The sequence below is a fragment of the Haliaeetus albicilla genome, chromosome 5 (genome assembly GCF_947461875.1).
Source record: "Haliaeetus albicilla chromosome 5, bHalAlb1.1, whole genome shotgun sequence".
NCBI lineage: Eukaryota > Metazoa > Chordata > Aves > Accipitriformes > Accipitridae > Haliaeetus > Haliaeetus albicilla.
The window spans coordinates 39,001,761-39,028,638 of NC_091487.1; the positions used below are offsets into that span (position 1 = coordinate 39,001,761).

At 46.4% G+C, this 26,878-nt stretch overlaps 1 protein-coding gene across 6 annotated transcripts in view; it reads left to right on the plus strand.

Annotated features, from left to right (window-relative positions):
- Positions 1–26,310, plus strand: part of SMOC1 (SPARC related modular calcium binding 1) — a 139,750-nt gene extending 113,440 nt beyond the window's left edge. For 3 of the 6 annotated variants that reach the window (XM_069784234.1, XM_069784239.1, XM_069784236.1), the window contains 4 exons: positions 1,777–1,882; positions 11,510–11,757; positions 20,792–20,842; positions 22,811–26,310. In XM_069784234.1, coding sequence (XP_069640335.1) covers positions 1,777–1,882; positions 11,510–11,757; positions 20,792–20,842; positions 22,811–22,827 — 422 coding nt within the window. In that variant the 3' untranslated portion in view covers positions 22,828–26,310. The remainder of the gene's footprint in view (positions 1–1,776; positions 1,883–11,509; positions 11,758–20,791; positions 20,843–22,810) is intronic. The other 3 variants (XM_069784235.1, XM_069784237.1, XM_069784238.1) reach the window with 3 other exon arrangements.
- Positions 26,311–26,878: the final 568 nt, after the last annotated feature.

The following is a 26,878-nucleotide window of genomic DNA, read 5'->3' on the forward strand; positions in this document are numbered from 1 at the left end:
AATTTTAAGAAAAACCCCTCTTTTAATTTGAGACTGATCATTCCATTTGCACTCAATTCTGTAAGGGGGACCCCATACCTTATTCCTCTTCTAGAGGTTTGCCCAGTCTTCAGACTCTCAGTGCTGCAGGCTGTGTGCACCTTGACCTGTGTGAAGAGACCCTGCAGAGGCCAAGGTGGGGGACACATAAGTCCAGATCCTTGCACACCTACACATACCCTCTTCACAAACTGTGTCATGGCTGTGGCCAGAAAAAAGAAAAAAAGAAGGAAGGAAAGTGTTGCTTGCACATAGCAAATGGCAAGCTGCTAATTCCTGCAGACGGTGAGATGCTGAGGCCCCAGGGAGATGACTTCTAGCAAATGGTTTTTCAACCTTCTCATTACTGCAACAAAAAGCTCCTTTAAGTGAGTGGTCTACTCTGGCTGCCATAGCAGCTTACCCATTACAATGCTGACATTTTCTGGACCATGTGCCAAACGAGTGCTGAGGGGGGGGTGTGTGTGTGTAATGCACATAATATGGAGACAGGCGAGGGACTGTTGGTTAGCTATTGCAGAGAACAGAGCCTGTAATACAGCAAAGGAGGGAGTTTTGTCAGATCAATTTGCAAGCTGCTTTCAGCTGTCAAGGGATTACAGTAAGTTTCTGGTGCTCTGTTTGGGGTACACGTGCTTCTCTGCTTGTCCGAGAAAAGCAGGAAGTGTTGACGCTGCTGTGTGTTGCTGGGGGAGGCTGTTGTCTGGTGTCTGCTGCCGTAATCAGCTGACTAATTGGTAGTGCATGGTGGTTTGGGGAAAGAGAAGAGGTGAGGGATGTCGTGATGGCTTCTCTGTCACATCAAGAGGAGACAATAGGACGGGAGGTGATGGATTCTGGACAATAGTTTTGGAGGTGGTGGGTTGAAGTTAAGTATGCTCGTTCCTTGGTAGCCTAGAGCAATTGTTACGGTATTAATGTGGTAGTAAATGAAGCATGCTTTTGCTCCTTTAAGAAGCAAGGAAACAGCATAGATTGCCTCATAAAGGTGAGGAGATGGAGAATTTCGTCTCTGCTGTGTCATAACAGGCTGGCACTGTTCAGGATAGGAGGCTCTGTCAGTCTGTGGTTATGACGGTGGGGAACTAGACAGCCTCAGCACTAAGTAATGGAAATGGTTACCAGGCTTGTCTTCAGCCCGCTTTGTCCTGGTTAAGCCAGCAGTGACTGGGGGCGATTACCTCGTGTCGACTTAGACTGACATGTTTCCCATGCAGTGTGATCATGCAAAGAACTGAATTATTGTGGTAGCTGCTGGCAGGCAACCCTCTCTGTGCCTGAACAGGAGAGTGCAAGCAGCAGTCCTTGCTTTGGCCCGTGCTTTGGGAAGCTTTAAGCTGTCAGTTAGGACCTCAGAACAGCCATGTTTGCCGAGGAAGATGACCCAGGAGGTAATGAGTTGTTTTGTAAACTTCTCTACAAATGTCACCATGGGAACTCCTGTCTGCCAGGCACTTCCAGCACATCCCTGTGGTTATGCTGGTAGAGAACTGGGAGCGGCCATAAAGCTAACCACACAGTCTTCCTGCCAGATATTGTTGGTGACCCTGTGTGTGCCTGGACAAAAGCTGCAGGACAAACTGCCATGCAGAGAAACCCACTGAGGGATTCTTTTGCTTTTCCTTAGGGACCGTGATGATGACTGCCATGTTACAAACAAAGGAGGTTCTGGCTGAACTGGGCTAGGAGACCAATCCTGTGTATTCTTGCATTAAACCTCCTCTTTTCTCTCTGCAGGCTGCCCAGAAGGGAAGAAAGTTGAATTTATTACCAGCTTACTTGATGCTCTGACTACGGACATGGTACAGGCTATTAACTCAGCAGCACCTACTGGGGGTGGGAGGTGAGTCCAGACAGCACTCAGGCTGAATGCCACCGAGGCGGCTGCAGAGCTCGGGGTGCCCCCGAGGTGGGGGCGGGAGGGGAAGGTGTTGCTGTGTGCTGGTTCAGGTTCCTCTGGGTTGCTGGGAGAGGAGCTGAGGCTGCATCTTCAGCCGCTGCTCTGTCCTGTCGTCCTAGCCCTGCCTGCCTCCTCCCAGCCCTCCTCCCTGGCAGCTGCTCCACCATAAAGGTTAGTATAGCCCATTTGAAGTGTGAAATGAGAGCTCAGTGGGAGGAAGTGGCTTGTTCTTTTGTCCCCTGGTGCATGAAAAGACCTAATAAAATGCAAATGGATTGAAGGAGACCGTGTGGCCTAGTGGCTACCACAGGGAGCGAAGAATGTGAACTGAATTCTTGGCAGTGCCAGTGCTGTGGTTTTGCTGTGGGCCTGGAGCCAGCCTGCCGATGAGGAGAGGAGCTGTTTTTCACGGCCCTCCCCTCTGACCAGCTGCCTGTTCATCCATCCCTCTTCGAAGGAGCAGCAGGTCAGGCCTGTTGCAAGAGGTGGGCAGAAGTCTGCGTTTCTGGGGAACTGGAGAAAAGCTGAGGTCTTGTCTCCCCCTTCTGCTTGATAACAGCAAATCCCCTTAGCGCAGCAGCTGCAGTGCTGCTGCAGGACAGGCCATTGAGAATGGACTGTCATGGATTTAAAAGTGCTGTGTTGCCTTGGCTAGGCAGGGCTTCTATGCTTCTGGATTCCCCCAACTATAAATGGAGTCAGTGCTAGTTTAGCACGCAGGGATGCCACAGCGACTAGTGTGCTCGTGTTCATAGGGGTGTAGAGATGAAGGAGGTGCCTCTGTGCATGTGTTACTTCCGTGGGTACTGCTCCAAGGTACTGAGAGTAATTTTGATCCCCTGCTTTCCTCTTTCAAAATGTAGAAGGAAGCTGTGCCATCTTTAACTACTTAAGATGAAAAACTTCCTGGGTGGCACCTCTGTGCCCCTTGGTTTCAGTATGGATTGCTTGTGAACCCATATGGTTTTAACTTCGCATTTGGACCTTACAAATCAGGCCAGTGGCTGAGTGCCTGCACGCTGAATATTCTGTAACCCATCGAATTAGCAGTATTCGCCTAGCATGTCTGTATTCATATAAACAGGATGAAAAATGCCCCAAGGATGGGAAATAACGTTGTTCTCTCCCAGCCATAAGCTTTCCAATGTCAATTCTGTCTAATTTGCATGGTTCAAATGCAATGGGTAGGGGTGGCGGGAAGCCCTGGAGAGTATCTGATATTTGTTCGGCATCTTTGGCACTGGGACTGAAGCCCAGCCAATGCCATCATCACTCTTAAAATAAAGCTTAATATAAACCAATATTGTAGAGACCAGAGATATATGCCCCCACTGCACTTCTGTAAACCAGCAGGCTTGCTTCCTAGTGTTACCCAAGCTTTGTGTATTTCTCAGCTTTCAATAGAGGCCTTTCTGATAGAATCTTTCACTGCCCAGCTCTTCACACAGTCGTCATGTTGATTTATTTTCAGCTCCAGTGTCAGCAGTCCAGTTGCAAGGGGAAAAAGAAATCTTTTAGCAGCCTGTCTTTTGTAAGGCGAAAGACTGCTACCACCCAAATACTCTGCCTGCCCACAGCCACGATTAAATTCAGGAAACTGCTCTGGCGTGAACTTCCATGTGCATCAGCTAGGCTAAGCGCATATCCCAAAGAAAGTGTGTCAAGCTTTTCCATCCCATCATGCCATGACGGGACCATTTATTTTGCAAAAACAAAAGCATTTCAAGGAATTTTTGGTACTTATATAAAATTTTAATCAGTACAGCTTTCATTTCATATGAATTTGCAGAATTGGGAAGCTGTCCCTGCATAATGAGTCCTGCTTTTCAAGTTTCCCAAGGGGAGGAATGTCCTGAGTCCTCTCTTCAGGAATATCTGAAATTGTCTGGGTGACCTGACTTGACTTTGGCACTGGAAATGAAAGCTCTTTTCAAAGATGAAGGGATATTTTACCTATAGGGTTAATCATAGGGCTAATTCATTTCCAACCTTAACAACTAACAAAATACTGGATTTACGACAGTGCTTATCCTGTATCTCCCTGGTCCAGGTTTGCTGAGAAGGTCATGTTGAAAAGAAAAGCTAGAGATCTGGCTATCTGATTTTTCTTAATGTCACTCATGTCAGTTTTAATGTCTTAACATCAGTTTTCTTATTTGTGAGGCAAGCTTCACTTATTGCAGGCTCTTATCCATCTTTGCCATAACGATGGCAGAATAGATTCTGTATTTAAACACGCACTGGTTCCCTCTGTAGCCTTCCTCTTTCTGTTCCTTTACAGTGTTCAGCATTTCATCCTCCTGGGCCTTTTTTAGAGTTTGAACAAATGCACCCAATGATCCAAGGTAAATTTTTAATGTATCACTAGCAAAGCTTGTGCCTGTTGCAGGGGGCAGGCCAAGCAAACAGCAAGCCGTACTCCCATGTCAGCTCGCCCTATATGTTGTCCTATGTATTTTAATCAGTCAGAGAAGCAGCAAGTAGGAGTTTTGGGGAAGGGGGGGGGACTATTCCTGTTTCTCCGTGGCAGCAGAGAGATGATGCTGGCATACAATATGTGTCTTTAGTAGCAACATTAAAGTATAGCACCAAACGCAGAGAAGAGCCTTTCCAAAATGTCAAGGACTGAAAAAGCCTAACAGTGAGAATCTTAAGGAGCTCAGCCTTCCTTAGTGTATTAAAAGAAAGGGAAAAAAGGTTGAAAGATGATGTCATATAATCTGAGTATCTCCATAGGGACAAAAGCTCTGCAGGCTCTTTAGTCTAGCAGGGAAGAACATGATTAGCTGAATATAAACAAACTTGTGATCAAAATTTCTTTAAAGCGAGGGCAATTCTAAGGCAGAATGAAGTCATGAGGGAGCTGACAGATTCCCTCTCTCTAAGGCTTTCATCTTAAGCCTGATGCCTTTCAGAAAGACTTGCTTTAGTCAAACCCAAGTTATGGTCCTAAGAGTAATTTGATTCACATTCTGTGAGTATGTAATACAGGAAATCAGATTAGATTACCCTGTCGCTTTCAGTCTTCACTCGTGTATCCAGATTCAAACTTCTTGCGTTTGCTAAGTGTCTTCATCTTCAAGACTTTACCTACTTATGCTGCAAAGCTATCTGTTGCCTTGCAGTTAATGTCCATGTTAGGGTTTTTCTGGGGGTGGGGGGAGCATGGGGAGAAATGATGGAGATCTGCATTTAAAGTACTACACAGAGCTGTGCTAAATTGCAGACTTTATACTTGGCACACACAGAAACAATCTAGTAGCAGCAAAGTGAGGCTGTACAACTTGGATTGCTGCAGGCCATGTAAGTAAAACCTGATAAGACCTTTTTTTTTTGTTATTGGGCATGCTTAAAACGGCCTTGTAATCCCTTATAGGTCTTGTCTCGTTTAAGCAAGTTCAAAGCTATTGACTTTAATTGAGTTACTTTTGCTTTACAATAATGTAAATGAGATGAGAACTTCCCTTCCTCATGGCCCTGGTTTATATTACAGCAAAATAGCCAAGTAGACTTCATTTAGACTTTTGAAACAGAAAATCTCTGGTAAAATTCATTCTTAATTTTAAGTTTATGTAATAACTCCAAGGCACATCTTGTTACTGTATGTTTTCAAAGTAATTGAGGGAGCGCTTGTAGGAAATTGGTTTATTAACCAGTGTTTAGTACCCTTTTTGAAAAAACGCATCATTGAAATTGTTCATGTATAAACCCTATATAATAAGAGCAGGACTTTTTAAAATTTAGACTTCACTTTAGTACATTTTAGTCTATTTTCTAACTCTGACATATTCATATCACACAGGGCCTAAACTAAAATAGACCAAAGGGGGATCCCAGCCTGGGTGTCCCTGATCTGAGAAACTCTCTTTGGTCCCTGCCAATTCAGAAATGAATTTTAGTTGCCAAAATACGTGCACTATGGCTTGCTACATTATCAGCAAAAATATTCCTGCCCTGTGGAATTTAGGGTTAAAAGGGCAGCTTACAACAGCCACCCTTATCATGTAACACAGCGGCTGTGTCCCTTCATTTTAAGTCACCAATTATTCCTCATGTAATAGCCCTAAAAAATACTTAAGAAAATTGCCCCCAAGGTTCCCTTTCATGCTCTAGTTGAGCAGTCTGAAGCAGGCAAGCACAGCTCAGCACATCTCCAGGGTGTTCTGAAGCCGAGCCATGTTTTAATAAAGATTGACGCTTTCGAACAGTGCAGGGAAGTTAATGCCCAACTCCTATTGCATTTCAATTGAAGTGGGATACCAACTTCTCTTTGTGCTCCTATGGAAATTCTAGCCTAATTAAAGATACGGGAGAGTTCATGTAAGAGGACAATCTTGAACAGTCAATGAGGAGTGAAGGGAGGTGATTTTTAAACCTTCTAAATGATTTATCCCACAATCTTCAGAGAAGTGTTCGGAATAATGTTTCATATACAACTTAGCTGGAGGAGAGGAAGAAACTGGGCCTGTAATAGGAAGATAACTTAAGTTTTAACTGTAGAGGAATTATGCATTCCCCGTAATGAATTTGGACTGCATAGTACCCTTTTGTTTAGTCTGAACACAGTTTAGTTTTTTGTTGGCTTCTTGATTCTTTGGCTACAGGAAAGGGAGAATAATAAAACAGATACGGGATCCTTTTGCAATTCCATTAGAGTAATACTCTTTGATTCAAGCCATGTTCCACCACTACAGCCTTTAACTTCAGAATAGACAACCGCGAAGAACAAGAAAAGGAGACTAAAAAGAGGAAGCAGAGCAAGAACAATTCTGAATTTTAATTCCGTTTGTTAAACTCATTGCTTTCCACCACTCCCCACAGGCACCTTGGTGGACATCATCAATGCTGTCATGGGTGTTGACTGGCAGGGTCAGTCCTGTCATTTCTTTAGCTTTGCTCCAATCTGTTCTTCATTCAGCAACAGCACCAAGCGATGTATATACCCTTGCAAAATATTTTCAATTCATAGAAACCTACAACTTTAACTCCTGTAGACATCCTGACCACAAACATACCTTGTGTGTTAGGAGTGGAAGCTGGACTAATTTTTTTTTCTACTCTGTCACTTCTGCTAGCAGCTTCTTGTCCATCAGTGTTCTTCCATCCTGGAATAGCTCCCTCTGGTTTATAGTGTCTGTTTGCAGTCCTGTTGGGTGATGTTAGGCTGGTCTTACTCCCCTCCTTCTGCCTCAGCTGCTATTGTTGCTACATAAAGTTTATATTACAAAAGAATAGGTTTTCTAAAGGTCTTCAAACAGGTGATCATCTGCTGGGTACTTCAGAGTTTGCAACCTCGCTTTCTGTCAAAGCAGTATTTTGTATTAGGATTTTCTGTCACTGCAGCAGTACTGTAGGTCCATGCAGCCTTTGCAGTGGGATGCAGTGGGGCTGCAAGTATTCAGGGAGCAAAGGATCAGCTTTGGTAGGAATGGACTTCAGTTTACTTAGTAAAATTTAGTGGGACGTATTACACTTTGACAGCACAGTTCGATGGAGGATAATGTGATTGCACACTGTACACGGTTCTGTATGTGAGTAATGTCTGACATTTGCTGCTTTTGTATACTTTACCCTATATACCTCCCCTTCTTCCCTGCTCCTTCCCACTGAGTTAACTCCTCCTTTCTTGCAAGGGGCCTCAAGGGCTGCAAAGCGTTACAGACTGCATGCAAAGTGCATATTCAAGCTGTCTATTTGATGTTTTGGCATATTCTTCTCTCTCTGCTCCAGAATTCAGTGCAGCTGCAAAAGTGCATGCCCGTGTCTTTTCATAGCCTCTTTGCTTTCTGCCTGTACCCCTGTTACACCAGCTGGTATGAAGGTATTCTGTAGAAGTGTCTTGATTGGAAAATAGTATTGTTAAAAGTAATAGTACCTTAAACCATATCTCCAAGCATAAGCCACCTAAGAAATAAGTATTCTCCTCCTATGAGGGAGCTGATAGCACATTGTACAGGAGGAGGAGCAAAAGCCTACTTAGAGAAGACTATATACTTGATGCCAACAAATTTGTAAGAAAGCTGAGACAGCAGGTTCCCTGTCCTAGACTGTTAATGACAGACCATGCTTCTCTTCATTGTTGGACCGTGGGTGGGCTTGTGCTGCATAATGCAGCTAAACTTGCTGGCTTACGTACGGCAGCAATCCAGCAATAGCAGGTTAGATTTGGAAAATCAGCTTGCACAGAGCTCTTTGCTTACCAAGCACTCATTCTTTAGGATTGATTGTTTTGCCATAGAGTTCTAAAGAGAAACAATTAGGAAGAAAAGTGAGTACAGCTGTAATGTAGTCAACATGAGAAGACTGTCTGCATTTTGGTAATGTCTGTCTTTGCTAGGTCTTACAAAGCTGCTGCAGCACTGGAGTGAGAGACTGGAATTCAGTGGATTTTTGTGTGACTGGTGTAAGAGCAAGAGATGTTGTTTTGCTGGGGGTTGAGAATGTACAAAGCAGCTTTGTTCTCTTTTGGTTTTTCTGATCCCTTTATGGTCTGAATGAGTAGAGAGGCAGCCCAACAAATGAAGTTTGCGTGAGGGCTGATCTATTTCTCATGCAACAGCAATGGAGAGGTAGTAGAGGGAAATTCCCCTGGAATACTCCTGCAAAGCCTGTGCTTGCAGGACAGCTAGAGCCCCCAGATTTATTTCAGATGACCCAGCAGGTGTGGTGGTTGTCACGGCACATCATCAAAGCTGGGCGGCTTAGCAGTGCTGTGAAGTTGCATCAATTCTTGTTTCACGGATGGTGCATAAGTGTCTTGCATGGGCAGCCGTCAAAAGTCAAGATAGTTAGATGTGGTGGTGTAACCTCAGCCTTCTTTAGCGTATCATGTAATTTCACGAGCCAGGGAGATATGGCTGCACTGAGATGATGTGGATCCTTCCTGTGCTGGGATTCTGGATGATCATCAGAAAGGGCAACCAACTCAGGAACTGCAGTCCTGCTAAGCCAGCCAACAGGAAATGGTAGAAACTCAGAAATGGCTATACCTTCCTTCCTCTTACAATCACAGCAATTAAACTAACTCCCTTTAGCTCCATTAGCATGCTGCAGTTTTCAGCACGAGCTCTCAGCATGTTTGTAATGGCAAAAATTGATATATCATCACCTCATGAGTCAATGTATTTGTATTAGCCTGTGGATTTCCCTGATGTTCTTTATGGAAGTGCTAAAGAGAGCTATATTGCTTCTCTTGGTAACTCATCAGAGCTCCTCCTTGGTGTGCCTCTGAAGAAGAGGCTCTTCTAAGTCCTGCTTCTGAGTGTCTCTTCAGCAGGTAGAGGGAAACTCGTGTTCCTATCGTCTTTCTGCTGTTGGTTCTAAGATGCTCTGCTATTTTCTCCATTTCTGCCTCTCCAGTTGTGGGCCTTCAGGAAACAAAGGGCAGACAAAGGTGTGGACAAGGGGAATCTCACATGCAAAAGCTCAGGTTTTATTCCTCTATCTCAGCAAAAGCAGGATATTGGCCCTTGCAATACAGGAATTCCCTGTGGCTGTTGGAAATGTGCTGGTCTTCAAATGATAGCCAGTTCATTTCCAAAAGGGAGACAGGCCAGTGACTGTGTTCATAAATGTCATAAAAACAAGCCACAGGATGTGTTTTTATTCTCTCCTGTCATCCTGGTCTTCACATACAGTTTCAAGGCTCTGAAAAACCTGGGCACTCCCTTAGCTTTCTGGGGAGATTTTTGCAATTTCTGCTTGTCCATAGGTGGCTCCAGGGGCTTGCCTTGTATTTTGGCTCCCCAAACTAAGCCAAACTGATTCCCAACCTCTTCTTCCTCCCCCACAGTGTTTATCCCACTGTACATTGACCAGATGCTGTGACTGAATGCCAGGCTGCTTCTCAGTTAAAAACTAAATGATAAAGGAGATAGTTTGAAATAAAACCTTGGGAAAAATGTGGTGCAGTTTATTTGCCTCTCCTTACTGTGTGTGATTACTTGTTTCGAGGATCCAGATGTCTCTGGATAGGGGCTACCTTTCTAAATTGTATCCTCGTTTGTAAAAGCTATCAGAGAAGGTTAACGGGGATCTCTGATCTCCACCTAAGCTCCAGTGCTTGCTTTCTGCATGTTGCAGACTCCCCTTCACTAGTGATTTAAATTACCGTGGCAGTAGGGTAGGTTTTTTCTTTTTCAGGCTCTGCAGCTGTGTTTTAGAGGCAAAACTGGTCATACTGGAAGGTGAAAAGAATTTTCTTCCTTCCAGTTCCCAACAAAGAAATTTTCAGTGACCGTTTAAATATATATCCTACCAGTATCTGAAACAAGGTTGGTGACAGTCTTAAAGTGCATTTTATAAGGTACCTGGGTTCATACTTCCCCATCAGCTAGAATGCTGAAGCACACCAGAATCTGGCTGCCCGCAGCACGCAACTGACCCTCTCTCACTGCTGGGGAAGGAATTAGGCAGCAGCTGGAGGTGTCTCCTGGAATAAGTCAGAGCAACCACTGCCAGTGTAGTGTGTCTGACTACCTATCCACTAGTTTCCATGCACTGAAATGCTTTATTCTAGTGAGGAAAAAGGCTCAAGTCTCAGCCTCATTTCAGCATTATTTCAGCTTTCTCTGTTGGCACACTCATCACATGGAGAAAAGACGGACTAGCTTAGTGTGATTTTTAAAGAATTCTTCTTTAGAAAGAGTTTCTTCCCTGGTTCTCTGTATCACTGAGGAATAACCCCTTTCCCACTGCTGTTGCAGAACACCAGATGCTGCTTAAATGGTACGACATAACAGTGCCTGTTCAGTGTTGGCTTGACATTGAACGGCAGCATTCTCTATTTGTGGATCTTCAGCTGTTGCTTTTCCTCCTGCTCCTCTTCTCCTCCTCTCTGATATTGTTTGTTGTTGTCCACAGAAAGAAAATGTGAGCCAAATAACGCCAAACTTGTAATATCACAATGAGTAAGAAATTAAGCAAACTGAAGTTGCCAGTTCCGTAGTATTGCTTTTAATGGATTTGTGGTGCTTGTCTGCTGTGGAATTCTTGTACATAAATCAACCATGTGAAAAGCATTAAATATGCTGAAAATACAGCACAGGAGTTCTGATCATATAAATAGATACAGCAGGAATGTTGCATCTTGCCAAGGACATTTTCAAATAATGAATGTGTCTTGCATGAAATGAATTTGTTCCCTTTCTGAAGTCTAGATGTTGCTATCACAGAAACTACCATGACAGCTGACAGTCATGGCTTTCCTGCTGGTAACTCGAGTGAGAGTCCAAGGGTCAAAAGGACCACAGAGGTTGCCTCCTGCCCTCTAAAGAGAGATCATTCTGGGATTAGGCAGAGTTTCAGCAACTGGTGTGAGGAGAACTGGAGCTACTGAGGGTATCAGTCTCCAGGAATCTCTTGGCACCACTTGTTAATGCTAAAGGACATTTTTAGAAAAAGTTCTTCTCTCTCAAAAGAGCCCAGCTAAAAGGAGGAGATTGTAAGACCTGCGTATTTTGCCGGCTTTAAGCATGGCATAACGCGTGTCAGCTCTGGCTCCTCAGCATGTGCTTGACAGCATTGGTGAGAGCACCCACTTGTTGGGGGCCTGTGCTTCCTCTGTTCCAGGTTCTCTGAGCCAGACCCCAGCCACACACTGGAGGAGCGAGTGGTACACTGGTACTTCAGCCAGCTGGACAACAACAGCAGTAATGACATCAACAAGCGGGAGCTGAAGCCTTTCAAGCGTTACGTAAAGAAGAAAGCCAAGCCCAAGAAATGTGCCCGACGTTTCATTGACTACTGTGACCTCAACAAGGACAAGTCAATCTCGCTTCAGGAGCTGAAGGGGTGCTTGGGAGTCAGCAAAGAAGGAGGTGAGTGCTTTTGCTTCCCCGTTGCATGAGAGTGAAAGACTGACATTGAGTTACAGCAAACTCAGGAATCTCTTTTCTCCCAGGTGCCACGGTTTGTGTGAGAAAATGAGTGGGATTAATACCCTGCCATGCAAATGTAGTTCGTTATTTGCGTTATGGCTCTGTCTCACATCCCTTATGATGGGCCTTTGTGCTAAGCACTATACAGAAACAGGGCAAAAAGATGAGCCTTGCACAGAACCCTGCTTGTACTGTAGAAGTCCTTGGAAACCATAGTTCAGATCAGGTCCCTTCTGAGTAATACACTAACAATATTCTGTTGTCTCAACCATGTAGGTTGGATGATGTATGAGCCAGCACAGACCCAGTCCTTCTCCAGAGACCCTGTTGACTAACAGAAATAATATTTATTTTCATTGCTAAATCCAGCATGCAGGAAAGTGGATGACGCAGGGAGAACAACTCAGTGCAGGGCTGTGCTGTTACCCTTCTTCAGAGCTAAACTGCACTTTAAGATTGGGGGAGAAATAGGGCATATGAATAACATATTTTCCTTTCTGTTTAGTGCCTGAGCAACCAACTCACCCTCCTTCCTTTTCTTCCTCTTTCATCTTCACCTCATCTTCTGTTGGGACCTGGACCAAATTGATATTTTTGGAAATTTTATGAATTGAAACTGTTCAACCCAAATTCAATAATTATCAGTCATTCTTGACTGTGGGCAGACTTGCTTGGCAGGAGAAGGCAAACAGGGAGATTCCAGGGGACTAATTTCCTGTGCAGGTGTTTTGGCTGTGCAGACAGCTCTTGTTATAACCATCGTGCCAGTTGGGAAGGGTGGGTAGCTTGCTTTCGCCAGGCTTAACCTTTCCTTAGTTCTTTCCTCAGGTTTAGCACAAGTGGGAAGGGAGTCGGTGCATTTGGGTGTTGGGAAATTTTGTTTTCTAGGTGCTTTGTAAACATCTTAGTTATCATAATAAGCCTGTTGCATTACTCGTCAGCTGTGAGAAGCATTCAGCTTCACTAGCTCCGTGGAAGTTTTTTTCTTAGTCATCGGTACCTTACTGAGGAATGACATACCAAAATAGCAATCCTGTTCCTTAATTTTATTACCTTCCCAATAAGATGAATATGCCAAATGAGTTTTATTGCTATTTGGCCTGGAATAAGACTCTCTGGAATCTGCTGCCTTGGCCAACCAACTGTTCAAAATTTAGTTTATGGAAAGGGGGAAAAAAAAAAAAGGAGAGAAGGAAGAAAATGTGAATCTTTGAGCCTGTGTGAAGGGGAAAGAAAGTGAGACATTGTTGTGAGTGCCCAATTGCCCAACTATTTGCTGAGAACACAGCCTTGACGTTTCATGGTTTCTTCTGTTGTATGAGGACAGGATTGTGTGCAAAAGGGGGCTCTGACCTCATTTTGTCATACAGCTCCACATACCTACTAAAGGCCTGATAGAGCTTGAGGATCAAAGATAAATGGGTAAGTTATGTGGAAGGAGGACCGAGGGGGGTTAAAGGATGGTGAGGGCTAAAAAGACGTAGAGGGAGCAGTGCAGGGAGCAGGTACTAACATGTAGGAAAAAACTGAGTACTCTAGAGGTGCAGTAAGCAAGTTTGTGATGGATCTTTTTTAAGAAGTCATGAATTTGTGAGGTGATAGGTGATGTGTTTGCTCTACTTTCTATTCACAAGAACTTCTAAATTAAGAAATAATCGGTAGCTTACCACTTCTCCAGCTTTCCCTTATCCTGATCATGGGTGCATGCAGTCAGTCAACTAGTCCGTGTATTTGCTCTCCGTTTCTTTCTCCATACCGTGGCCTCCAAACATCTGCTGGGGCTGAGGTCACTGTGGGTCCAAGCCCAGAGCTAGTTCGGAACCTTTTTGATGACGTACTTTCAGTTGTAAACTGCCAGTCAGATGAAACAAAACTTTTCCTGGAAATGTTTATGTTTCAACAAAAGCTTTGCTGGAAACATTTTTCTGGTCTGGATTGTATGAGGAAGGGTTGGAGGGAGGCAAGGAAAGTCATCATTTCCCCTTGGTATACTTCATTATAAATGAACTTGCCTCAGATGTTCCAAATCCTGGTTGAGTATCCAGCAGCATAAGGACTAAAATTAAGCAGGTCATCATTCCGGGTGAGTGTGCCTCCTGCTAGGCAAACTGAACACTTGTAATGATTTTGAAAATAAAACTTAATACAAATTTTGTAGGATTTGGGATGCTGAGGAAAAAAAATGTTAAGGCTTCTGCATTTTTGTCAGTGTTTTGCTTTTGGGGTTGTTTTTGTGGCCAGTTCCATCCAAACATGGAAATAGTGTTGCTTGAAGGAAGCGCAGGGCATAGATAAATCAGCACTGTTATATGCCTCTTGGGCACTGGATAGTCTAAATAAATAAGACTTATGTGGGAGGATTCAGCTGGGATATTCATAAGGACAAAAACTAAACCTGAGCTCTCTCCAGCTTAGGATCAAATCTGTCTGAGATACCTAGTCCTGTCTGTCTGCCCCTCCTCAGCAGGTTCTTGATGCCTGTGGTAACCTAATATGTGGGTACTGCCAGCCAGTGGTTCTTCAGTGGGGAAAACAGCTATCCAGTCCACCAGCAACCCTTCCTCTTCTCCATCCTTATGATGACTGTCATGGTTTAACCCCAGCCAGCAACTAAGCACCACACAGCTGCTCGCTCAATCCCCTGCTCCAGTGGGATGAGGGAGAGAATCAGAAGGGTAAAAGTGAGAAAACTCATGGGCTGAGATAAAGACCGTTTAATAAGCAAAGAAAAACAAGGAATTCTTTGACCACTTCCCATCAGCAGGCAGGTGTTCAGCCATCTCCAGGAAAGCAGGACTCCATCACGCATAACGGTTCCTTGGGAAGACAAACACCATAATTCCAAACGTCCCCTTTCCTCCTTCTTCCCCCAGCTTTATATGCTGAGCATGATGTCATATGGTCTGGAATGTTCCTTTGGTCAGCTGGGGTCAGCTGTGTCCCCTCCCAGCTTCTTGGGCACTCCCAGCCTCCTCGCTGGTGGGGTGATGTGAGAAGCAGAAAAGGCCTTGACTCTGTGTAAGCACTGCTTAGCAATAACAAAAACATCTCTGCATTATCAACACTGTTTTCAGCACAAATCCAAACCATAGACCCACACTAGCTACTATGAAGAAATTTAACTCTATCCCAGCTAAACCCAGCACATTCTCCACCCCTTATTCCATACCATTTATGTCATGCTCAGTTACCACACTATCCAATAGAGCCTCATTAACCACCACCCTCCTTCCCATCCTTTGATATAATACCCAGATATCATTCCCTTAGTCTGTGGACCACCCCTGTAAAACATCCACGAATGTCCATTGAGTTCATTTAGTCTATGGCTTTGGGCTACATCTGTTATGGTGGTCGCTCAGGACAGGAGAGGTTGTGTGTTGCACGGAGTTACTGGGCACCAAAGCCAGCTCAGGTTGGGTCGCTGCTGCACTTGCTCTGCTTCTTGTGAGGCTTGTCCTTCATTGGTTTGGGTGGTTCCTGCTATAGTAATTCCTATAACATGCAACTCAAGTCCCAGGTTACAACAATTTAAAGGTATATCCATTACAATCTCTACCCTTGGTCCCTTTGGGCCAGGTTATAGAGTTTAACATTGCAATGAACTCCTTCCCTTGCCCCTGCACCGGCTTGGACTTACCCATGGACTGCAGTCCCTTAGGGGTGTACCTGCTCCAAGTGGAGCCTTATCTATGAGCCACAGTCTCTTCAGGGGGGTACCTGCTGTGGCATAGACTTATCCACAACCACAGTCGCTTTGAGGTGCTCTTCCAGCATGGCCTTCTCCATGGGCCACAATGCCTTCAGAGATATACCTGCTCCAGCGTTGCCTTACCCACAGCCACAGTCCCTTCAGAAGGAAACCTTCTCCAACATGGCCTTACCCATGGCTGCAGTCTCTCCAGGGGTGTACCTGCTCTGTCGTGGGCTTATCCATGGCCACAGGTTTTGAGGTGCTCCACCATGACCTCATGCACAGCCACTGATGCTTCAAGGTGTACCTGCTGCAGCATGGACTTTCCCACAGATGCTTCAAGGCGTACCTTTTCCAGTGTGGACTTATCCTTGGGCCACAATCCCTTTAGAGGCATACCTGCTGCGACACAGACGTAACCACGGCCACAGACACTTCAAGATGTACCTGCTCTGGCATGGGCTTATCCATGGCCACAGATGCTTTGGGGTGTCCTGCTCACCCGTGGACTCATCCACAGGTCACGGGCCCTTTGAGTTCACACTGGAGTTCCAGCCTGTCCAGCAGTACAGAAGGAGCAGCGATGCCCTGGCCATCTGCCAGCCCAGGCACATCGCCGTTGCTGTTATCAAAACGTACCCAGGCACAGCAGTCAGATGATAAGCAGTACAGCAGGCAGCGTAAGCAAAAAGCAGCCACTAACGAGCACTAGACTCTAATATACAGTAAGGCAGGCAAGCTCCATGGCAAGCACAGGAGCCTGCCACTTAATAGCTAAACAGCAATAACAGCTATAAATTCAATCTAGCACATTCCAGTCAAACCTGTTGTTATCTTGAAGCCTTCGAGTCCCATGCTGGGCGCCAAAAAGGACTGTTGTGGTTTAACCCCAGCCGGCAACTAAGTCCCACACAGCTGCTCACTCCCCCCCCTTGGTGGGATGAGGGAGAGAATCAGAAGGGTAAAAGTGAGAAAACTGGTGGGTTGAGATAAAGACAGTTTAATAAGTAAAGCAAAAGCCATGCATGCAAGCAAAGCAAAACAAGGAGTTCTTTCACCACTTCCCATCAGCAGGCAGGCGTTCAGCCATCTCCAGGAAAGCAGGGCTCCATCATGCCTAACAGTTACTTGGGAAGACAAATGCCGTAACTCTAAATGTCCCCTTCTTCTCCCAGCTTTATATGCTGAGTGTGACATCATATGGTATGGAATATCCCTTTGGTCAGCTGGGGTCAGCTCTGTCCCCTCCCAGCTTCTTGCAGAAGCAGAAAAGGCCTTGACTCTGTGTAGGCACTGCTTAGCAATAATGAAAACATCTCTGCATTATCAACACTTGTTTTCAGCACAAATCCAAAACATAGCCGCATACTAGCTACTATGAAGAAAATTAACTATCCCAGCCAAAACCAGCACAATGACCTAGAAAGTGGCTGGGAAGTCAGCTAGGTCTAGTGGCCGCTTTGCACAGCTCTTGCCCCTCTGTTTAAACCAGATGTGTTTCTATCAGGGGCAACTCAGATAGAAGAATGCCATTCCTGGATCTCAGAATGGAGTAGCAACATAAAGCCAGCCTTTAAGGGCTTGCAGAAGTCTGCAAACGGTTTCTTAAAGGGGGACAGAACAGGCAAGGAGGGCTTGTAGCTCGGGGTACACCAGAAACAGTCTTTGCCATCATTTGATCTGGGATTGTCTGAGGAATTGTGGAAGGAAAACAGGCTGATTTACAGCCTGTTAAGTTAGGATTCATCAGTGCAGTCTGCACAACCTGAGTTAAGGGGGGAACCATCTGTGATCAAAGAACAAATTTAGCTCTCTGCATTAGTCAAAAGGCAGGGTCCTTGAGTGGAGATGGACACGCACTGTAAAGCTTTGCTGGAAAGTTACTGGACCCAAGATTAATTGGAGTCCAGTGATCTTGGAGAGGAGGACTGTAGATCTGAGCAAGGCTTAATATTAGTTGTGCTGGCTGCAAAATGCTGGAGTTGAGATTTACCTCTATATTCTTCCAAATTCAGAAGACAAAGTCAGCATTTTGTGCCTGCCCAAAGAGGAGCTAAGGGATTAAGCAGTGAAGAAATGTCCCTCCGCCAGCTGACGGGAAGTTTCCTTCTGCCAGTTCAAGATCCTGTGATTGCTTTGCCATCCAAGAGCTTGTCAGATGGTAGGTGTTGGGCACGCTTCATAGGCCTTGAGGACTTCTAGGGTGGAACCCAGCCTCTGTCTGTGCCAACAGCCAGCTACCAAGAGCGCAGTCCAGAAACAGGATCAAAATGTCTTAATTAAAAAGTGCGTGGGTGTGTGCATAATGAAACAGCATGTCACTTTCTACTGGAGCTGAGCAAATGCTTCAGAAAGAAGGAAAAGTAATGGACAATCTAAACATTTAATTCACCGATGTTTGGGACCCTTCTTGGTATCTGCAGAAGTAATTGATTCTCTGCGTGCTTGGGAGGCTTCTGGGAACGAGGATGCTCTGTACAACTGCTGTGCAAGCAGCTGTGTGGGAGCAGGTAGGAAGGAGCAGTCACCTGGGAAAGGCCTCTGGACCGATGATGGTAGAAGGCTGACAACGGTCTGAAAGGCTATGAGAAAACTGTAACCAGGTAACGACTGAGTTAATAAAAAGGAAATTCAGAGTATGTGTAATTACAATTAGATTAGAATGCGGATGAGGTCTATTGGTTCAGTGCTTGGTTTTGTTTGCCTTGTTCAGATATCCCCCTTTGGAGCTCAGCAGAGGTGCTGTAGTTTGTTGCCTTTAATCTTGAGGAAAGTTACTGATGGTTCGTATCAATCAGGACATCAGTATTGTGTTGAGAACACAAGATAAGGCTTGTGGTAGTGTGTTTCTCCCCCATCAAAGATGAGAGCTTTGCTCAGTAAGTCTGAGGCATCGTTTCTGCCTGTAAAAAGCTGGCGGGGTTTCCTTGGGGCTTTTCCTTTTGAAAGACACCTGGCCTACTCCACTGTGGCTAGAATTGTTACCCAAAATAGCGTAGTTGTGAGGCTGAGCAAATACTCTGCATTATGGAACTTACTGAATGATGGGATGTTGCCCTATAACAGCCAAGGGCTTCCCAGGTATACATTAGTAACCGGCTGTTACCGTCTGCCGTACCCCTTCCTCTCTTTCACGTCAGCTTTATGCTTGGTGCAGTGTCGTTTTGGTGGGGTTTTGTCGTCTGTAGGTATACGTGGCTGGCCTGTGTTTGTATGGAAGGCAGCCGGCTGAAGGCGATACTCTCTGCCTTCGGAGTGACAAGGGTCGTTTCCCAGCACGGCTGCGTGGGACCATACCCACGGCAAGCCCAGAGCCCTGCCCGGCTGCTGGAGGGGCGTGCGCTGCCCAGCCCGGAGCATCCCTGCCGTTTCACGGTGTCGTGGTTTAACCCCAGCCAGCAACTAAGCACCACGCAGCCGCTCACTCACTCCCCCCGCCCCCCATCCAGTGGGATGGGGGAGAAAATCAGGAAAAGAAGTAAAACTCGTGGGTTGAGATAAGAACGGTTTAATAGAACAGAAAAGAAGAAACTAATAATGATAACACTAATAAAATGACAACAGTAGTAATAAAAGGATTGGAATGTACAAATGATGCGCAGGGCAATTGCTCACCACCCGCCGACCGACACCCAGCCAGTCCCCGAGCGGCGAATCCCTGCCCCCCCCTTCCCAGTTCCTAAACTAGATGTGGCGTCCCATGGTATGGAATACACCGTTGGCCAGTTTGGGTCAGGTGCCCTGGCTGGGCATGAGAAGCGGAAAAATCCTTGACTCTAGTCTAAACACTACTGAGCAACAGCTGAAAACATCAGTGTGTTATCAACATTCTTCACATACTGAGCTCAAAGCACAGCACTGGACCAGCTCCTAGGAACACCGTTAACTCTACCCCAGCTGAAGCCAGGACGCACGGGTGCTCCCCGCCGTTTCCATCAGCTCCCGGCCGCCTCCCCGCCTCTTTCCGAAGGCAAGTGCGTCTCATTCACAGCAGCGCGCTGAGGCTCAGCCGCACTGGGTGCGAAAGGGCTTTTTTTTCGGCTGCCTTCTCGCTTGGCCGGGCGGGCGGGGGGGGGCCCGGCCGTGCGCGGCCCCGCAGCGCCCTCCAGGGCCCCGGCCCCGGGAGCGGCCCGGCCGCCGCGGCTCGTCCAGGCCCTGCGTTTTGAGGCCTGGAAATAACTTGCCGCGTTTATACGCTTTCTCTTTTCAGCGATCTCTAAAGCCCGCAGGATGGGCTGTGCGACCCGTTTCAAACTGAGCCGCTGCCACCTTTGTTTCCCCCTCTCTTTTCCTTCCCCACGGTTCGGCTTCTGCCCTGCAGCCCACCCAGCCTCCTGTCCCCGGGGCTCCCCCTCTCAGCCCCGCTCTCTGAGCTGCTGCTCGTCGTGCTCTCGCACGGAGCAAAGCGCGCTTTAGCTCCCAGCGTGCAAAGTACTTAACGTGCAAAGCGAGCTGTGCCGTCGGGTCAGACGCGTGCACAAATCGAAGCCAAGTCTTGGGCTGGGCTGAAGCGTAGGGTGGCAACGGGCTTAGTGCTTCTGGGGGGAGCAGGAATTCCCGTTCCCAGCTAATCCCTCATCTGAAGTCGGACCAAGTAGCTAGTAGGAAACGTGGCGTGCTTTGGCGAGCTCCTGTAATCCCTGAGCTGCCTGTACCCAGGGCACGGTAGGAGCAGGCTTATTGCTGAGGTGAGAGCCCTTGTCGTGAGCTCCATCTGGTGTAGGGCGCGCCTGCCTGTACCTCATGACACAGCCGCAGCTCTGCGGTCTGTCCCTGCCCTTCTGCCAGGTGTGAGTTCAGGTCTTGGATTTTGGGCACCTGTTTGATTGTTTGGCCCAAGCTAAAGATTTAGTAAACTTGGGCTACCTGTACTGCCTACACCTTCACTCTTTTCTGGCTGCCCCCTTTCTATGTGACGTTATTTTGCTTGCTGTTAGCAAAAACTGTTTTGGGAAACTTCATGGCGCTACTTGCATCCTTCCTTTCTTCTTCTTCCTCCTTCCACGGTTTAGTTTAACCTTCTAATGGTTGCTTCTCGCCCACACCAAACCTCTGGATTTCATGACGTTCAGCTACTACAGCACCAGGTATTTAACATCTCTCATCTCAAGCACATTAATCTGATTCTTGCATGTGAATCTTAAGGAGCGCTGGCAGGACTTGCTGTGTGCACGCTCCGAGGAGCTCCTTTGAACCTGCCCTCCGGCAGCAGACAGTGGGGAGGCTCCTTTGTCATGCCACGGCATTTATTGCCTTTAACGTGGTTCTTGGATTTTACAGGTAGCCTGAGCAGTTTCCCCCGTGGAAAAAGACAAGGCCTTAACCCTTTCAGTGAGTATCTTGTCAAAATGTTTCCTTTTTTTCTGTGATAACCATGTGTCCCAAAATTCAGTCTCCCCTGCTCTCCTATGTTCACGAATAGCAATACAGAAACAGCTGGAAACCAAAGTTGTTCATAAGAGGTGTGAATATAATAATATGCAGCTCTACTGCATCATCTCAAAGTCCAGCACTGTGTCTTTAGCTGGGGCGGACAGTATGTTGCTAAGGAATTAGAATAGGATACAGCAGCTATGGGAGGAACACTCTCCTACTCAGTTCTCACCGATTCTAGCAAGCAATGATTTAGGTGATTTGTTGTGTTTACGTAACATTTCTCCGAGGACAAGTTCCCATGAAGACTCTTCTCTGTCCCGGTGAAGGTCTGCTCTCCTCTGTGTTTTGTGCCAATGAATTCATCAGGCATGAAGAACAACTTCTATTTGTTTTGCCTTTAGACCTGCTGCCTCATGGTTTCATTGGGTGCTTCTCATTTTGGACTGTGAGAAACTGTGAGCTCTCCCCTGCTTATCTTTTACCTGCCACTTGTTGTTCTGTAGCCCTCCAACATATGTCTGGTTAGACTCCTTTTTGTGTTGAAAAGACCTAGGCTACGTATTTGCTTAATGACAGAAGTCTTCCCATACTTCTTGCTATCCTCCTTACTTTTCTGGGTACCTCATCTGGTCCTGATGAGATGGGCTGAACAGAGAACTGAAGATAAAGATCAGCTAAGCCTTATACATTGATGCAGTGATGTTTCTTGGTGTGTCCTCAGTTCTGAGCACGTATTTGATTTTTGTCTGCCACTAAAAGCTGAGCGGAGGTACTCAAATAATTGCGTACTCTGGCTTCAACCTCTTTCCTGGTGACTCAGAGTGCTCAGTGTCATCCCCGCTCCCCACTGCGTTGCATGTATAGACATTGAAGTCAATCCACTGTTTTTATGAGCTGGTCATTGAGCACTGTGAGAGCCTTTGGCAGAGCTGTGCAGTCAATTTCAAATATGACTATCTGGAATAATTTTGCATTTGATAATACTCACCCCCCGTGGCAGGGCACGCCAATTAGCACCGATCCCCGTGAGGCCTGTCTGGTAACCTTTCTCCTTTCTGAAAACCAAATCCACGCTTCTGCCTTCTCTTCAGCATGTTTTCACCTGTAATTAATCCACAGAGCTCTCTCTCTGACCCCGTAAGAGCTTTGATTCTTAAAGAACCTTTGATGAGGGGCCTAACGAAAGCTTTCTGAAGAGACGAGCGCGGGGCCGTGCGCGTCTATCTGAAGCACCAGGCAGCACCCTTGCACCGTCCGCTGGGACACCAATAGCTCAGCAGGGTCCTGGCACCCTCAGCTCCAAGTACGCTGCGTCTCCGCTGCGGGTTCAGTGGCTTCGGAGGCTTCAGAGCGCCTGGTGCAGACAGGTCTCTGAGAACCCCTGAGCAGGGAGACCGCTGCATTGGGCTGTTGCGGCGGTGGGGAGAGGTGGCTTGCCCGTGCCCTGCGTCCCTGCCTCCTTGGAGGCCCGCTCGCCTGCTCGGGCAGGAGGCAGCTGACGGTGGCTCACAGGCAAGACGGTGGCGGGGCAGCCTGGCGGCAGGAGGCTTCTGCATCAACCGTGGCAGGCAGAAGAGCAGAGGGAGAGATGTCGGACCAGTTGTTTCCCCAGCCTGCGTGCCCATTTCCGAGGAGGGGGAGGGAGAGGAAAGTGGTGGTTTATGTTTAAAAATACATCAGCCCCTAGGGCTCTGTGTGACTCATTCAACGCTTTTTTCAGCAAGGCTGTCTCGTTAGCCCCTGGTTGTTTTCAGCCTCGCAGCTTACTCTGGGATCTCAGCCTTCTGGGGCCACGGCTGCAGCAGAGGCTGTGCTGTATCTTTATCAGTCAGGTGCCCTTTTGGTTTTAATTTGCCTTTTTTCCTCACTTTCCCTGCTTCTGTTTTGTTTTTTTTTTCCTCCTTGCCCACCCCACCCTTTCAGTAGGTCGCCTGGTGTAGCAGCAGAAGATGGAAAGGGAAGGCAGGAGCCAACCCAAAGGAAAGAAAGATCCAGCGACAGACGGACAGACACCTTGCTGCTTGTGAGCAAGCATGCAGCATTAGCAACATCCAACGTAGCAGAAGTGGCACCCAGAACGTTTGCACTTTTTAATAATTGGTTTGGGTTTGGGTTTGTTTTTAATTGCTTTTCAATGCCATTATCTAATACTTTGGAGAGTGGGGGGAAGCAGGATCATGACTTTTTAAAATTGGAACAGCTACTGATGACGTAAAATTGAGTTCACTGGGACTCAAAGAAAGAGAATTTTATATACTGTATATAAATATATATGTAAATTGTACAGTTGTCTTGTACAGGGGTTGGAGTCACTGTTCTGTTCCTCCCTTTGCTTCTGAAGGCTGTTAGGGTTAGAGGAACACTTTGCATTTAATGGATTACAGTAATGCATTCGTTTCTGCCACCAAACCATCATTCAGCTGCAAACCTTAACACCCCCATGCAAAAAGGAGTGAGTATATCAGCATGACTTGTGCTTGCAGATGTGCACACCGTACCCCAGGTACCAGATGCTTCTTGGGAGCAGCTGAACCCCTTCTTTTCTTGCTGTAAAGCCCTGTGCAACTCACAGACGATTGGGCTTTTGAGAGAGCGCAGATTTCACCTAAGTATTGGTGCACTGCAAAGCTGCTTAAAGTAGGGATAGAAAAGGGTTGTATTAAGGACATACAAAAGTAGTTTCTGCACCTGTTGCAAGTTGGGCAGAAATGAATTGCAAATGCATTACTCTCCAGGCTCAGAAGACATGCTTAGCAAAGATGTGCCATGCCTCGGGGATCTAACGCTGTAGGAAGGACGTGGGAGCTGTAGGCCTAATAAGAGTTGGTGAAGTCTTGAATCTTCCTCTCTGACAAAGCGTTCATATATATGTTGTACAACAATAAAAATAGAGAAGCCTGCTAAAAGCAGCATTAGCCTGCCTGTTGCTTTGCTCAAGAGCAAAGAACATACTTGTCAGTGCAGAAAGACGCAATCATGCTGCTGGTCCCCAAGAGTCTGGTTGACTTATCTTTCAACACTGCAGCTTGGGCCATGCTCACTGGCGAAGGTCTGTCTGCAGTGACTATTCTTGTCTTTGGTGGTTGTGAATCCCAAGCTCCTCGCCTGCATGGTGTGTGCCTGCCTAGCTTAGAGTATCCACTTCACCAGATTCACTGTTATCAGTATTAATCACACTCCAGTGTCACATTACAATAACAGTGAAGGCTTGGATTGAGGAGCCTGGTGTTCTTGGAGGCCACAGGGGCTGTTTCAACTACCAGCAGTTTTTCCAAAGTTTCTTTCTTAATCTCAGATACAATTGTGAGGTCAGCAGCAGGGCAGGAGCACCCGTATCAGCAGCCCTAGGTTTGGGCAGAGTGTGATGGGACACACAGCGTTTCGCTTTGTGCGCTTCGAACCACTGGCGGCACTTGCCTGTTCGTAGGAGGTGTTCTGAGGAGCCTCCAGCTTCAGACCTGGCGATCCTTGTGACACTTGGCTCTGGACCAAGAATCTGCAGTCGGAGATGACAACATGCCCTGCCAATATGAGATCACAGCAACAATTGCTTGTAAGAGCATTGCGTTATTGTAGAGACTGGGCTTGTCCCTTGAGACTTTGTTGCTTTGGTAGAGGATGTTGCAACACAGCATCTTCACTCTGTGGCATGTCATCATGACGACAGCATGAGATAAACACATCACAGCAGGAGTGTCCTGATGCAGTAAGTTAGGGCCTTGTTGACAAAATGGAAAGTTTAAAAAAAAGAAAAAACAAAAAAAATCTTTCCATAAATAACTGTTTAAGAGTAGTAATAACTCTTCTTCTGGGACATAGGTTGGAGCCAATTAAAGCATTTGGCGTGATTGAAAACACCTCTGGTAATCTCTGAAGTATACGTCACACCACTGTAACATAAAGAAGTCGTCTCTTTAGCAACAGCAGATCCTGCTGCTGGATCTTCATAGTTTCTCACATACAATGTATGTGCTCTTTTGGCCTGCAAGCTCCCATCTTCTTGATTGCATCTTCTTTTTCTAAATGCCCAGGGCACATCTTTTGTGTGTTGAAATGATTTGGTTTAGTGTATAGTTAGAAATGTCCCTGTCACTCATTAATCCTATTGTAGGAGTAAAGAATGAATCCAGCTGTATAAAAAAAAAATTCTCCTTTTTTAATATGCTAGTTTTAGGAATTAAAAGCGCTGGCTGCTGGGTTGGTGTTTGGTTTGTTTGGTGTTTTTTAATATATAGTTGCATCCAGCAAAAGCAGCCAATTGGATGCCTACAGGAGTTCTGTCAGCCTGCCACTGGCACTGGGCAATGCCCCACAAGATTGCGGGGGGAGTGCAGAGCTGCTAAAAGTCACTGCATCTTTTTGTCTGGAAATGTCAGTAAACCAGCCAGCCAACACTCCTGCCTGTCACGTAGATCCTTCTGCAGATCTCTTTTTTTCTCATCCTTGTGTCCTTCCCCTCCAAAAGGCCTGCATTCACATGTAGTTTGCAATTAAAATTGGGTCAGTTCTTCAAGGAGGCTAAACAAGGGGTGGCTGTTGATGTTAGCTTTGGTATTGGTGGGTATTCATGTTGCTATGCTAGAGCTGACCCTATGGTTGGATTTGGGTCCAAGCATTATATTGCTTTCCCCTTTACTGCCATGAGACAAGTTCCAAGTCCCCGCATCCTGACTCGCTGGGTTTGCACGGGCCTCTGAGCAGCTGCTGGCAACACTTGCACATTGGCATGCAAGACCCAGCCAGCATGATTGGGTAACGTCTGGATAGAGGTTAGGTTACTTGTTCTGGGTTCTGGGTTTGTTGGAAGATCATGCAGATAGTACTGGTCCTGATTCATATAACCCATGCTGTGAGTTGTCCAAACAGTCTGTACTCATCAGAAGAGAGCAGTGCCTCAGCTCCCCTCTTCCTTTGTTGCTTTTATTGCCAGATAACTGGCCAGTCCACCTGGCTGCCAGGCCAAACATGTCCTTACCTGGCGGTGGTAAGCATTCTTCTGCTCTGCCTTGCATCAGTAGCATCCTACTGAAGCTGGGGCATGGGGAGTGTCAGTGTTGTGCCTGGAAGCAGACCCTGGGCATGTCTCTCCTTATCCTTCAAGTCCTCCTGGGCCTCTCCAGCTCTACTTTGAATGACAGCTGAAAACAGCTGGGACAGAGAAGAGAACCAGGGCTCCGCAGTGCAAGTCATCTGCTCTTCCTGCCAGAAGCAAAAATCCTTCCTTTTTTGCTGATCCTCCAAAGGTGTAGTGTGTCGGAGGGAACTGCATTACGGTGGGATACATCTGTGTGAAGGCACCGCTTTCCATGGCCTGAGTTTATATTGAACTTACCCTGCCCCAGCACATTTCTGCCTATGGCATTTTTTGTTAGACTGAAAGGCATCTGTTTGATTTTGGTTTTGTAATAAAATAGATAACTTTTGCTCCAGTGTCTTGTGGTGGTTTCTTGTTGAGTCTCGATTTCCAGAACTTCTCTCTTCCACATAATATTCTGTTACCTACACAGTGCTATAGGAGAGGGAAGGGGACTTTCCTGCTCGGAGAGTCATGTGTCAGTCTTTGGTCAGGATCTGAGGTCCTTGGATGTTTCTCTCCTGTGGGTAAGCCTCCAGGCTGAATTAAAACATGCCCCAGAGTGCTTCTTGGTGGTGTGATGACAGCTGCCTGAATCTGTCCAGGCTGCTTAGAAAGGCTGTGAAGCTTCAGCACGGGAGTAGAGTTGACCACAGAAAGTGGGACCCACAGCCAAGTGGGATCTCGTACCACAGTCCCCCTAAACTAGGGATAGAGGGCAGGCACCGCACCTCACATCTCCTCATCCCCTTTCAGAAGTGAGCCTTCCTACTTTACTTTTGCAGGTCATGCCTCACCACTGGGAGCCTGAAATAGTATCTTCCAGCTGTTGTCCAAAACCTTTTAATCCTCAGAGATGACAAGTAACAAGCTATGCTGCGAAGCTGCTGCTATTGTAAAACACGCTTTTTCCTAGG